Source organism: Hyaena hyaena, unplaced genomic scaffold (assembly GCF_003009895.1).
Source record: "Hyaena hyaena isolate Hyena2069 unplaced genomic scaffold, ASM300989v1 scaffold_790, whole genome shotgun sequence".
Classification (NCBI taxonomy): domain Eukaryota; kingdom Metazoa; phylum Chordata; class Mammalia; order Carnivora; family Hyaenidae; genus Hyaena; species Hyaena hyaena.
In genome coordinates, this window is record NW_024081412.1 from 381,292 (window position 1) to 394,726 (window position 13,435).

Sequence of the window (13,435 nt, forward strand, 5' to 3'; positions counted from 1 at the left end):
CAGGTTCTGAGCTGTCAGCACAGAGCCCGACGCAGGGCTCGAACTCACAAGCTAGGAGATCATGACCTGAGCTGAAGTTGGATCCTCAATGAATTGAGCCACCCAGGCCCCCCTCTCAATTCTTAAATCAAATGCTGTAGCTCTGTGATTTATATTTTCTTTTTGCCTTTACTGTCAGTAAGACTTCTTCAATTTCCCTTTTGTCCTAATTGTCATACACTTATCTTTTATTGTTATTATTATTATTATTATTGGTTTTTATTATTATTATTATTATTATTATTATTATTATATTTATTGTCCTGTTAGGTTGTATTAGTGTCTGGCATGATGATGGCAGGGGGATAAAAACGAGTAAGTTAAATATAAATAAATACTAAACATGACAAAAATGTAAATATAAAGTCCTAGTATCATGGCTCTGTCCTGATAAAGGAGGCAGAGAGTATGGACTTTAGTTCTGGTCTCAGTTCCCAGTGTGACCAAGGCCAAGTTAATGCAACCTTTCCGATACAACAGTGGAAAATTATAGATGAGCTCATATCATGGGGCTATTTTTAACAAGATGGCATACATAAATACACTTAATCTAGTACCTACATCTTGGAAGGCTTCTACAAATGTTAGCTGTTACAATGACCTTGAACTTATTAGTTACAGTTTTATTCTCCCTAACTTTGATTACATTTATATCTTGTATTCTCAACTACAGCATTGGGTTTTTAGATAAGATATTATGATGTTTGACTCTAATATAGAGTCTTACACATCCATAATAAATATGCTTGTTTTCAGACCATGGAGGGGGAAACTTTCTACAGAAGAAAACCGGAACTGTAGGAAAAAAATCTCATCTAAAGTCACAGGAAGAAGAAAGTAATCCTCTTCATTTTGGGAATTTAAAAAAGTTACATAAAATTTATGGAGATTTAAGTATATGGAGAAAAAACAAATTATTATAAGTAATATCAGATTATATTGCAGGTTCACATTATGTATACTTAGAAGTAATGAAAAAGGAAGAGGGAAGATCAGACAAGTGGGAGAAAAATAAGAAAAAAGTAGAAAAGTGAAAAGGGACAAGAATTAGGAAAGTAGAAATTAAACAATTTGACAAAAATCTTACTGAACACCAATTCTGTTTAAATGATTCCTAAAAATACTTGGTGTCTTAGAACTAAAGACTATTGGGAGAGGTAGGATTTTAGGCACCCTGACCACACAGAAGACAAAATGTTTTGACAGAGGACTTGAAGATCTCCCAAATCTCTCAAAAAACTTACACTGGCTGTGGAATCCTTATCACACAATACACTTGCCCAGGTTTCTGTAACCAATTGACATTGTCAAATCTCAGAGCCTCATCTACAGAACCTCCAGATCCTAGACTGGAGCCTTCGAAGAGCTCCCTTTACATCCTTGTTCCTCAGGGTGTAGATAAAGGGATTGAGGGTAGGGGTGATTATGGAATAGAAGAGGGAAATAAACTTTCCCTGTTCTTGGGAGTAGCTGGAAGGGGGTTGCAGGTACATGTAGATGGCTGGCAGGTAGAAGAGGGAGACTACCACCAGGTGGGAGGAACAGGTTCCAAAGGCTTTGTGCCTTCCCCTGGAGGACTGGATCCTGTGCACTGCTCGGGCGATGAAGCCATAGGAGAGAAGGATGAGAGCTAGGGGGACCAGGACAAAGAAGGCTACCAGCACAGCCAATGTGGCATCATTCATGGCTGTGTCAGCACACGACAGCTTGATCATGGCTGGTACCTCACAGAAAAAGTTGTTTAGCACCTGCCGCCCACAGAAAGGCAGCTGCACGGTCAGGACTACCTGAACAAGGGAGTTGCCAAAGCCACTGAGCCATGCCACAGCCACAAGCTGTTGGCAGAGAGGACGGTGCATGATAACAGCATACCGAAGAGGCTCACAGATGGCCACATAGCGGTCCAGGGCCATGGCGGCCAAGATGATGCACTCAGTGCATCCCAACCAGTGGAAAACTGCATACTGCATTGTGCAGCCACCGTAGCTGATGGTTTTCCTGGAACTTCCCGTGTTGACCAGCATCTGAGGGACTGTGGTGGTGGTGTAGCAGAGGTCCAGGAAGGACAGGTGCCCAAGAAAGATGTACATGGGGCTGTGGAGCTGGGGATCCAGACGGGACACTAGGATGATAGCGATGTTCCCCAACATGGCCAGAATGTAGGACACCAAGAGGACCACAAAGAGAGGGAGCTCCAGCCATGGCCTGTCAGAAACACCTAGAAGGATGAAGTCTATAGGGGGATCCCCTGGGAAGCTCTGGTTGTCACCTCTCATGCTAAGGCATGTTTTTGGTGCCTGCAATGAGTCAAGAAAGTCAAAGTGAATAAAACCTGAGAGCTGGAGAGAACTGTCTTCCTTATGCTTATGCTTGAGCTTTCCTACATAGGTTGCATCCTGTTGTCTCCACAGAGACACTGGGATATGGGGAAGTCAGGACCAGGAGGCACAGCATGTTTAAGTGGGCTTTGCTCTGCCTCCCATGTTCTGTGACCTTGGTTATGCCATTTAATCTTTCTAAACTTTGATTTCTGCTTCTGTGACCTAGGGAGAAAATACTTCCTTCACATGCAAAGTTTTGGAAATGATAGAGCAGCATGATATTTGTGAAAGTACACCATAAATAGCAATTTGCTTCCAGTTTGTTCAAAGTCTGTCATATTTCCCGTCACCAATAGAATGTTCAACCTATCTCTACAAACTCACTGACAGAAATGGACTTTTTTCTTAGGTTTTCTTGCTTTGCCTTTTGGAAGCGTTGGTTGCAGGGAGGTGAGAAGTGGCCTAAAGCAAGATAGGAATATACTTGACTCACCTGCTAAGGCTTACATCTGGCTCTGTTCATCATGAACAGATGCTTTCTGGCTTTCTGTACATGCTGGACTCTCTCCCATGGTCATCCACACTTAGGCAGCACTAACACTCACTTTGCAGTAAAACAAACAAACAAACAAAAAAAACCACATACCAAGATCCTCTGAGACTCTGAAGAGTAGAAGCTAAGTCACCGCAGGTGTTGACTTGGTCAGGGCACCTAATAAGATCCCATAGCATAGGATTTTGAGCTTAGGGAGAAAGAGATTGCACTGTAAGGGACATCGTCCCTGGAGTTGTCTACTGAAGGTTCTGGTTGCCCCCAGAACTAATGTTTATTGGGCAGTTTGAGTGGCACTTGGATTTCCCTGTACAACCTCTTTACCAAGCAGCTGTTTCCTCTCCTAATTGGAGCACAGAGCTGATTTGATATCTGTATTCTGTATTTTTTAGAAAGAAACTGGATTTCCACCTGCTGATTCTTGGGGCCTTTCCCCTGAGCTTCATCAGCCCCTAACCCCTTACACTCTTTGCAGGACTGTGCACATTCAAGTTCATGATGGAGGGATATAGTCCAGGATAGGATTGAAAAGAAGTTAAATTCTGTCTGCAAGTAATTTATGAAAGATCCATTTTTAGTTCCTTATTTGATACTTTCTGTACTTAGACTATAAAATTCATGGATACATATTCAATGATGCTGCACTAAACAAGTGCCTCCCTCCTCTCCAAGTCTTACATTCTTAAGAACCTTGGTATTACTTTTGAGCACCTGGGTGGCTCAGTCGGTTAGGCATTTGACTTTGGCTCAGGTCGTACTCTCACAGTTCATGAGTTTGAGTTCCACCCTGGGTGAGCATAAGCCCCACTTCTCTCTGTCTCTTTCTCTTCTCTCTCTCTCTCTCCCTCACTTGTGCTCTCTCCCTCTCAAAAAAAAAAAAAAAAGAATCATGGTAGTACTTAAGAACATCTAAAATTCTAGGATTTAAATGGATACATAAGTACAAATTATCTTTATCCCTCTGTTGTTTCAAAACTGCATACTGCTTCCAATATTTTTGGAACACTTTTTCCCACTATTCTGTGGAAAATACTTCTAAAGTGAATCTTACACAGTGCAGTTATTTTATCTCTAACGGGAGCTCAGGGCACAATTTTTGATTCAGTGAGCTGGGCAGGGAAAAATCAGGTTAGCCCACCTTTTATGATAAAAAGTGATCATACCATCTCCCTTTTCTTGATTTCTCATTCCAAGGTTTCTTCTCAGAGTCTGCGCTGGGCAAGAATAGGACAAGTTATAAGGATAGTGAGGATATATATAAAAGGATGGAGAAATTAAAGAAGATAGAGGGGTAGGTATAGGTCATACTTAGTAATGAATGCAAATCATTGCACATTCACTCTGAGCCAGGTGCTGTGATAACAACTTTATGTGATTATCTTATTTACTGCTTTAATGGTTCAGTAAGAGAGATGTTTTTACTCCCATTTTTCTGTTGAATAGAGTGGCTTGGGGAAGATGACTGGTCTACTTTACATTACCTACATAGCAGCAAGTGGTAAGACCAAGATTGAAAGCTAAGCTCTTCCTCTCAACCATTATTCTCTTTACTACTTTGCTTTAAAAAAGCCATTGGTGATCTGCAAAGCAGCAATAGCATCCATGCACATGACTGAGATGAAGAGAATGATAGAAAACAGGAGAGTAATGTCACCCAAGAGAAAGTGGTGAGGAGACTGAAGAGGAGGAGCTTCCTGTAATTTCTGTTTCAGTGTACCAGACATGCATAGACACACACACATACAACTAGTAGCTTGCAAATCTGGACACCAGCCCAACCTGAGGCTTCTTGCTCTGCATTTGATGCCTTGTGGTCCAGCCCTTTCTGCTTAGAGCTCCACTTCAGATTGAGGCTCTGGATTCCCGTGACCTCCTTCCAACTTCCTAATACTCAGAGAGAGGTGTTCCCCAAGGCACTGTCTTGCTTCCCTGGATAAACACAGTAATGTCCACATCTGCCACAATTACCCTTAGAGTCATTCCAGATTTGTGTCTCTAGCTGTCACTTCTTCACTGACATCTAATCTCATTTTTTAAAAGTTTATTTATGTATTGAGAGAGAGAGAGAGAGCAGGGGAGGGGCAGAGAGAGTAGGAAAGAGGGAGAATCCCAATCAGGCTTCACGCTGTCAGCATAGAGCTGGACACTAAGCTCAATCTCATGAACTTTGAGATCATGACCTGAGGCATAATCAAGAGCCAGACCCTCAACTGAGTGAGCCACCCAGGTACCCCTCTTTTCTGACATTGTTAGCTAGAGGATCCCAAATTTAACCTGTCAGTTGTTCCTCTAACTTCAGTCCAGCACCTTCGTTCTCATTTCTGGCTGTCTCTGCATCAGTTACCCTGACTCAGAGTGTTCAGGTTATTTCTGGTAATGTTTCTCATTTACTATATTTCATCCGTGGATTTTCCTATTGGCTTTACTAGTCTAATGTCATAGGACAAACTATTTGCATCCTTGCCAGTGCCGTTCTCAGCCAGGATGACCATCTGGACCCCACTTAGAGCCTAACTGTCTCCCCAGAGGCAATTCCTTCCTTATCCAGTCCATTACTCACACTTACAAGGGAGTCATCTTTCTAAGGCTCAGGTCTTAAGAGCTGATATACCTTTAAGTGTTTCAGTTACCTACAAACTAAACGACCATCTTCTTAAACAGTTGTGTGGCAAGAGTAGAGATTATGTTCTTTAACTCAATCCTCTGCAGTTTCTTCTGACCGTTGTCACATCCCTATCTCTAGAAGCCACCCTGGGATAGATATTTCAATCACAGGACTTATCCCATACCTATTGGTAACACAGGGGGATTTTGAACACATTGATAAAACCTTGTGATCTGTATCACTCTGTGTTTGATATATAATCTTCATTATGTGTCTATATCTATACTTATATCTATATCTGTCTATATGCATGTATGTGTATATATATACATATATATATATATCTTATTGTCATGTATATATTATCATAATGCCAATTATGGACTTCTGCTTAGACTTCTGCTTGGAGGTGAACAGAACATATTATCTACTCCAACAAACAGAAAAGAAAATCTGGAAATAAGCTTATGAGGTGGGAGAAGAAAGAATAGACCATGGAGTTTTATTGCTTATTAGTCCAAGAGATCTTTTTCTTCAATCTAACATTCAGCCTGAAATATTTACACCACCCAAATAACGATGTGAAGGCCTTATTTAACTGTCCAGGTCATAACTAGGATCAAATCTCAGGATTTTAAGTCTTGGGGACAAAGCTTAACATTTTCCTTCACTGATACTAACAGGCATTCTTGACTCACACACACCAAAGGTACTTTTCTAAGGGTTTGTTTATATTTCTGGTTCTGTCCCAGTGATATGATTATTTCTTGGATCAAAGAGATCCAAGAAGTCCTGGATTAATGAATCCAAGTTCAATTAGAATAAAATCAAGAGGTGAACTGGCCCAGTGAGGAAGAGTCTAAAGGCACAACCTCAGTCCTGTTCCCTTCAGCTTTGCTCTGCTATCATCCACCAGCCCTTTTCATATAGCCAGTGGTCAGGTCTACACACAGGTTTGCTCATCCTTTCTACAGCTTTGCCTGTTGTGGGTCCTCCCACCAGGAATACCGTCTCACATCACGTAGTACAACTCAACCTCTGCTTCTTTCTGAAACCCTCCTCACTGATTACTTACTGGATCATTCTCTGTAAGCTCCCATGTACAAAGGAGTTTGAGGAGCATTGATAACCATATCCACACAAGGGGGCTGAGGTATAACTTTTCAAAATGCCTTAGTTCTAGAGATTTCATAACAAGCATTTCATAACAAGAAATAAAAAGCAGAAGGGAGGTAACTCAGCACTGAGTGAACATTCATCACCTCTCAATCTGTATACCAAGAGCAATGTATGTGCCATTTCATGACCTCCTTCAATAATGCCGGGAAAACTGAGATGTCCGCAAAGGTTAGGAACATCCTTTTCACTCAGGTAAGCACAACACTATGACTTCATGTAGAAAGCCCTTTAAGTCCCCAGTTTCTACTTTATACAGAAGGAAGTTACTTCCCTCTAGACCCCTAGAGGTCTTAACACTTGACCCATGACATCTGCCTTCAAAGTATTAACAGTCCTGTTTAATATCATTACTTTGTGTTAAACATCCCTCTTGCACACAACTGTTCCCCAACACACACATTCCACTACCTATTTTTTTTTCTTTAACTATTTCAATTTGCTACTAAAATTCACCTCAAAGTTTTTTTTTTTTTTTCTCTAGGGATTGGTAATATTTGCCTTTCTCATTCTATTCATCTCTGTATAGGCCCATACTGGGCTTAAAATTGTTTTTGTGACTATAACTCACCTTTGTCAAAAATATTGAACAGCAGCAGAAATGAGCCTCAGGGTACTCATACACTGTGCTGTGAACATCCATGCTTCTGATGAGTACTGGACAACTGGTCTACCTACAAGCAGGAGCAGTCTGTTCTGTTCCTGACTGTCTTTTCTAGCTTGAAGTACACCATTTTATACATGCTGCTTAATGTGTGGCCACTATTTATTGACTCACCTGTCCTCCATCTCATGTCCCCTTGGTCTCCAGCATAGACCAGTGTTCATGCTGAAGACTAATCACTTATATCCATAGTTCTCTGGCTTCTACAGAGGGCTTGATTAAGGACAGGAGGCTTTATTAGCTTCTGGTGGTATTGCCTGGAAAGGGACATTTAAGGGTGGAGTAATTGGAAAAGCTGTTTATATTCCAGAAAGGCAAAACCTGTTTGCTGATGAAGCCACTGGGACCTTGCCTTTCCCTGAGTTTTACCTTCTGAGCAAGGGTGGAGAGATTATTCTCAGTCAAGAAGAGTCTGCTCACTGGGGAAATTCAGAGTTTTCTGGGATTTACCCAAATAATGAATTAGCTCAGCGTATATACTCTAGCCACAGTCCCCTGGCCATGGAAGAGCTAGCCTATACGTTTATGCAGCAAAGGTTACTAGGAAGAGAAGTTTCCTAGGTGACAAGCCATCCCCATGTCCAGTTCTCTACTCTTTTCAAAATTACCATCTGGTTAAACTTGACCTCATTCTTTCCATTCATTTCTAAAAAGACTCTGTTTTTTTCTCCCCAGACACTGAGAGTAAAACCTTGTCCTCTTCTGTTGAGAAGTTATCCCTGATGTTTTGTTTAATTAGTGTCTGAGGGGTTAGCTGGTAATTGATGTAGTGTGTAAGCATGAAATACTTGCATTAATGGTAAATTTTCAAATACCAGAAGACTAGAGGAAATAGACCAATAATGGGGAATGAGAACTCTGTATTTTTCACTCTTTAGGGCAGGTGGGTGTTGCCATCAAGTCAGAGTGGAAGAGTAACTTGTATAGCATTTAATTCAATTAGAGTGTGGGCACAGGCTTCAGTAGGAAAGTCAGCCTCACTATTTGTGTGTCTTTGAGCAGATTACATAACCTCTCTGGGCAAAACTCATGTGATCGGAAAAGTATAGCAAGCAATAGTACTGGCTTTCATAGTCTGTTGCAAGTGTAACATGAGTTGATTTTTTGTTGTTGTTTGTTTTTTATTTTGTTAAGTACTCAGGATAGTGACTGGCACAGAGTAATAACTTTGAATTTCTTTTCTGACTACTACACATGGTCTCAGCCACCTATTTCATTCATCAAATGGATGGGATGGCCGGAAAGCCTTTTGGTAGATGATCGGCATGAAGTGGTGGATGTGTTAATTCATGTTAATTTATTCATGTGAATAAAAGCTAGTGCTAGGAATCATCATGGATAATGACACCTTTGGGCAGCCATTTCTCCTCTCTAGCTTTTGACTTGATCAACTTTGGGTAGCTCTAGATGTTGGAGCGAGAATAGGATGGGATCGTGGCAGTGGTTTCAGTTTTATGTTCTGGGGTTTTAGGAAGCACTTTGTCTAACATTAAAGGGAGAGGATGCCTGACCCAAAGGAAGACAGGGATGATTGTGCTTGCAGGATGAAGTGGGAAAATTGTTTTCTGCTGTGTTTTCTTCCTGGAATAGCGGGATGTGAGATGTGGAATGTCTTAGGAATTGTCTTGATGTCCACCTGGGATAACTTCCAGAGATGCAGGGGCTTAAATATCTGTGAAGTTGGGGAAGAAAAAGGGAATAGACAGCTTGATGCCAGAACGTGCTGCAATCATATAGATGGAAACTCTTGTGACTGAGACTAACACAGGGTCCCTTTGGCATTATGCTGATCATCACCTTACTTATCTTCTTTCAGATATCTTGGCTCCCACTTATTGTCCACAGTCCCTGTCACTCCAGGAGGTAATATGCCCTGTGAAGGAGTTTAATTTTCCATTTTCCCTGATAGGGGAAGACAGTAAGGTGAATGAGATGCTGAGAAAGCTAGCAGAACATAATTGTCCATCTTTCTTCATTTTCATACATGCAGTGTACACTTGATGGCTAGGCTTTAGCAGCCATGTGTGAGCTGAAGCAAACTAGAAGGAGAAAGCTTCCATTAAGAATGAAGGAACATTGAGAGGAACCAGGGGACATGATGGTCATGGACATGTATTACCTGTTGACTCTCAGGTTCTTTGATGTGAGAGTGATAACCTTCCATCTTGTTTACAGCACAGATTTAGGTTTTATGTTTTAAGAAGCTGAAACTAATCTTGACAGACCACTCAAGAAGACTTCCTGAAATTTTTTTCTTTTTAAAATTTTTATTTTATTTTATTTAAATCCAAGTTAGTTAACATATAGTATAATAATAATTTCAAGTGTAGAATTTAGTGATTCATTACTTATATGTGACACCAGTGCCCATCCCAGCAAGTGCCCTCCTTAATGCCCATCACCCAGTTAGCCCATCCACCCACCTGCCTCCCGTCCAGCAACCATCAGTTTGCTCCCTGTATTTAAGAGTCTCTTATGGTTTGCCTCCCTCTCTTTTTTCTCCCTTCTTCTATGTTCATCTGTTTTTTTTGTTGTTGTTGTATGCCACATATGAGTGAAATCATGTGATATTTGTTTTTCTCTGATTGACTTACTTTGCTTAGCATAATACACTCTAGTTTCAACTACATTGTTGTAAATGGCAAGATTTCATTCTTTTTCATCACCAAGTAGTATTCCATTGTATATATACCACATCATCAATTGATGGACATTGAGGCTCTTTCCATGCTTCGGCTATTGTTGATAGTGCTGCTATAAACATTGGGTTGTATATGCCCCTTTGAAACACATATTTGTACCCTTTGGATAAATTCCTAGTAGTATAATTGCTGGTTTGTAGGGTAGTTCTATTTTAATGTTTTTAGAACTTAATATTTTTAGGGGCACCTGGGTGGCTAAGTTGGTTAAGCATCTGACTTCAGCTCAGCTCATTATCTCACAGTTAATGAGTTTGAACCCCATCATGAGTTTGAACCCCACATCAGGCTCTGTGCTGATAGCATGGAGGCTGGAGCCTCCTTTGGATTCTGCCTCTCTCTCTCTCTTTCTCCCTCCTTCCCCTGCTCACACTTCCTCTTTTCTCAAAAAATAAACATTAAACTTCATTTAAAAAGTAAACTATTGTTTGTTGTCAAATTAGTTTCCAAATAATACCCAGTGCTCATCCCCACGAGTGCCCTCCTCCATGCCCCTCCCCTCTCCCCCCTACATCCATCAGTTCTCAGTTTTTGTCAGCATTCAAGAGTCTCTCATGGTTTGCCTCTCTCCCTTTCCCCCACCATTTCCGCCCTTCTTCTCCCGCTTGTTCCTCCGTCAAGTTCCTCCTAATCCTCCTATACGTGCAAACATATGATATTTGTCCTTCTCTGCCTGACTTATTTCGCTCAGCATAACACCCTCAAGGTCCATCCATGTTGCTACACATGGCCAGATTTCATTGTTTCTCATTGCCATGTAGTATTCCATGGTATAGAGAAACCACATCTTCTTGATCCATTCGTCCGTTGATGGACACTTAGGCTCTTTCCATGTTTTAGGTATTGTGGAGAGTGCTGCTATGAACATTGGGGTCCATGTGCTCCTATGCCTCAGCATTTCTGTATCCCTTGGGTAAATTCCTAGCAGTGCTATTGCTGGGTCATAAGGGAGTTCTATTGTTAGTTTCCTGAGGAACCTCCACACTGTTTTCCAGAGGGGCTGCACAAGTTTGCATTCCCACCAACAGTGTAGGAGGGTGCCCGTTTCTCCACATCCTCGCCAGCATCTCGTGTTCTCTGATTTGCTTATTTTACCCACTCTGACTGGCGTGAGGTGGTATCTCAGTGTGGTTTTGATTTGTATTTCCCTGATGAGGAGGGATGCTGAGCATCGTTTCATGTGTCTATTGGCCATCTGGATGTCCTTTTTGGAGAAGTGTCTGTTCATATCTTCTGCCCATTTCTTCACAGGGTTGTTTGTTTTTAAGGAGTGGAGTTTGGTGAGTTCCTTATAAATTTTGGATATAAACCCTTTATCTGATATGTCATTTGCAACTATCTTTTCCCATTCCATTGGTTGCCTATTAGTTTTGTGGGTTGTTTCCTTTGCTGTGCAGCTGGCCCCAAAATTCTTAGAGTCTTATTGTCTTCTGGAGTGAAGTTCTTATTAATCTTGGGACAAGCCAGTTTTGTTTTGTTTTGCTTTCAATTCTATGTTCTTTTAGGTGTTCCTTACTCTCTTGAAACATCTTTCCCATGCCTTCCTAAAGCAGAAAGTGCTGCTGCATTTTGTGTCTCACCTTGGTGTTAGCGTTTCACACCAGTTATAGGAAACTAAGTGTCTGTGGTTAGGAGCATTTGCCTTGCAGAGTTCTGTTTCTTCTGTTGCATCCTGAGCACCGTTACACTTGAGAATCTTGAAAACACTGAGAGGCTACCACGTTTTCTTAGTAAGGAGAACTGTCTTCACTCCCACCTGCTCTGTTAGAGCCGGAGAGTCTTTTATGCCTATTTTAGGAACTATAGTGTTGTTGTTGTTGTTGCTGATGATATTTTTTTAATAGTTTATTGTCAAGCTGGTTTCCATATAACACCCAGTGCTCATCACCACAAGTGCCCTCCTCCATGTTTGTCAACCCCCCTTTCTCTCTCCCTCCCCTCATCAGTCCTCAGTTTGGGAACTATAGTGTTTTGAATGGGGAATTGTCGAGTACTTCTTTCAGTTGTCCTTTACTAAACTTTTGCTTTTGTGAGTAGTTTTTAAAAACTCCAGGATGAGGTCAGTGGTGATAGAAATGAACAAAATTAACTCCCTTATTAAAATTGTGGGATCGCTGTGGAGGCTGACTTTATTAGTATTATTTGGGGGATTATCTAAGGTCTAAGTGTGTGCAGTAGGAGGCAGTAATTTTCCAGAAGTCAGGCACTTCTGTAAAGATTTTATACACCCAAATAAGCTTTTTTTTAAAATGCATAAGCATATAAATATATAAAAGTAAAGATCATTGCAGATCACCTTTGTATCTGTTGGTCACTGAGACACCGGGTGACCTGTCATATATGTTGTCTTCTCATTTCTTTCTTGCAGTGTGGTGTCACAGTGTCATCTGATGCACAACTCAGTTACCACTGGTTTATTGTAAGACTTCATGTGTTCCCTCATGAAACTTCCTTTTATCTCAGACGGGAAATGCATTTCTGCTTACTCTGGTGTTAGACTAATCCTATGTGTCCCTCATATTTCAGGATGTACCAGGCTGTGTGTCCCAGTCATATGGGAGACAGGCTCTTATAGTTTGTGTATAGGGAGTGTCTTAGTCTGCTCCAGAAACAAATACAAAACTGTAGACTGGATAGCTTCACAATCATTTATTTCTCAGAGCTCTGGAGGTTGGGGAGTCCAAGATCAATTTGTTGGCCAGGAAGGTCTGGATTACAGATAGTTGCCTTCTCACTGTATGCTCACATGGAAAATACATTGAGAGATGGATAGATAGAGACAGAGAGAGAATATCTCTCATGTCTCTTATTAAAAGAGTACTAACCCCACCATGAGAGCTCCATCCTCATGACTGAATTATCTCCCAAAATCCCCATCCTTCAATGCCATAATATTTGGGGTGAGAGTTTCAACATATAAATTTTGGGGGGACATAAGCATTTAGGCCATAGAAGGAAGCCATGGTAAGTCACTCCAAGACTTTTCAGGTAATGTGAGGACAAGTTTATCTTTTGAAAGTCATTCTAGAAAAGTCATCCAACATCTGAGATAAGTTATGAGCAGTCGTAGTCTACTTTAACTATGATTTATAAACATATTTTCATCATCAAGGCCAAGCAAAGTGACTGGTAGAAATCTTTTTACCTAGAGAATAAGCAAAGAAAGATTAAAAAAAAAAAGAATTATAAGCTTTATATAGCAGAGTAGCAGCCAAAGAAATGTATTTAAAGGGTCTAAGTGTAGAATCCTGAATTTCCATTATACAACAGAAATGCTCTTACAGTGGAGATGGATGAAGGCGAATAAATAAAACTCTTACAGAGAAGGTGGTGATATACATTGAACACTACTGATTCCTCCTGCGCCAAAGATCTTTG

At 40.9% G+C, this 13,435-nt stretch overlaps 1 protein-coding gene across 3 annotated transcripts; it reads right to left on the reverse strand.

Annotated features, from left to right (window-relative positions):
• Positions 1-1,361: 1,361 nt before the first annotated feature.
• On the reverse strand, positions 1,362-10,272 carry LOC120221424 (olfactory receptor 2B11). 3 transcript variants are annotated; one of them, XM_039218802.1, is made up of 3 exons: positions 9,434-9,464; positions 2,943-2,954; positions 1,362-2,272 (listed from the first exon to the last, which is right to left on the reverse strand). In XM_039218802.1, exons 1-3 carry the CDS (start codon positions 9,462-9,464, stop codon positions 1,362-1,364), a joined length of 954 nt encoding a protein of 317 aa, XP_039074733.1. The 3 variants fall into 3 exon arrangements, with proteins under 3 accessions (XP_039074733.1, XP_039074734.1, XP_039074732.1); XM_039218803.1 differs by lacking the exons at positions 2,943-2,954; positions 9,434-9,464 and adding an exon at positions 10,248-10,272; XM_039218801.1 differs by lacking the exons at positions 2,943-2,954; positions 9,434-9,464 and having other exon boundaries at positions 1,362-2,315.
• Positions 10,273-13,435: the final 3,163 nt, after the last annotated feature.

Coding starts and splice junctions, on each gene's coding strand:
- LOC120221424 (XM_039218802.1), bottom strand. CDS start 9,464: ATGACCATCATGTCCCCTGGTTCCTCTCAAT.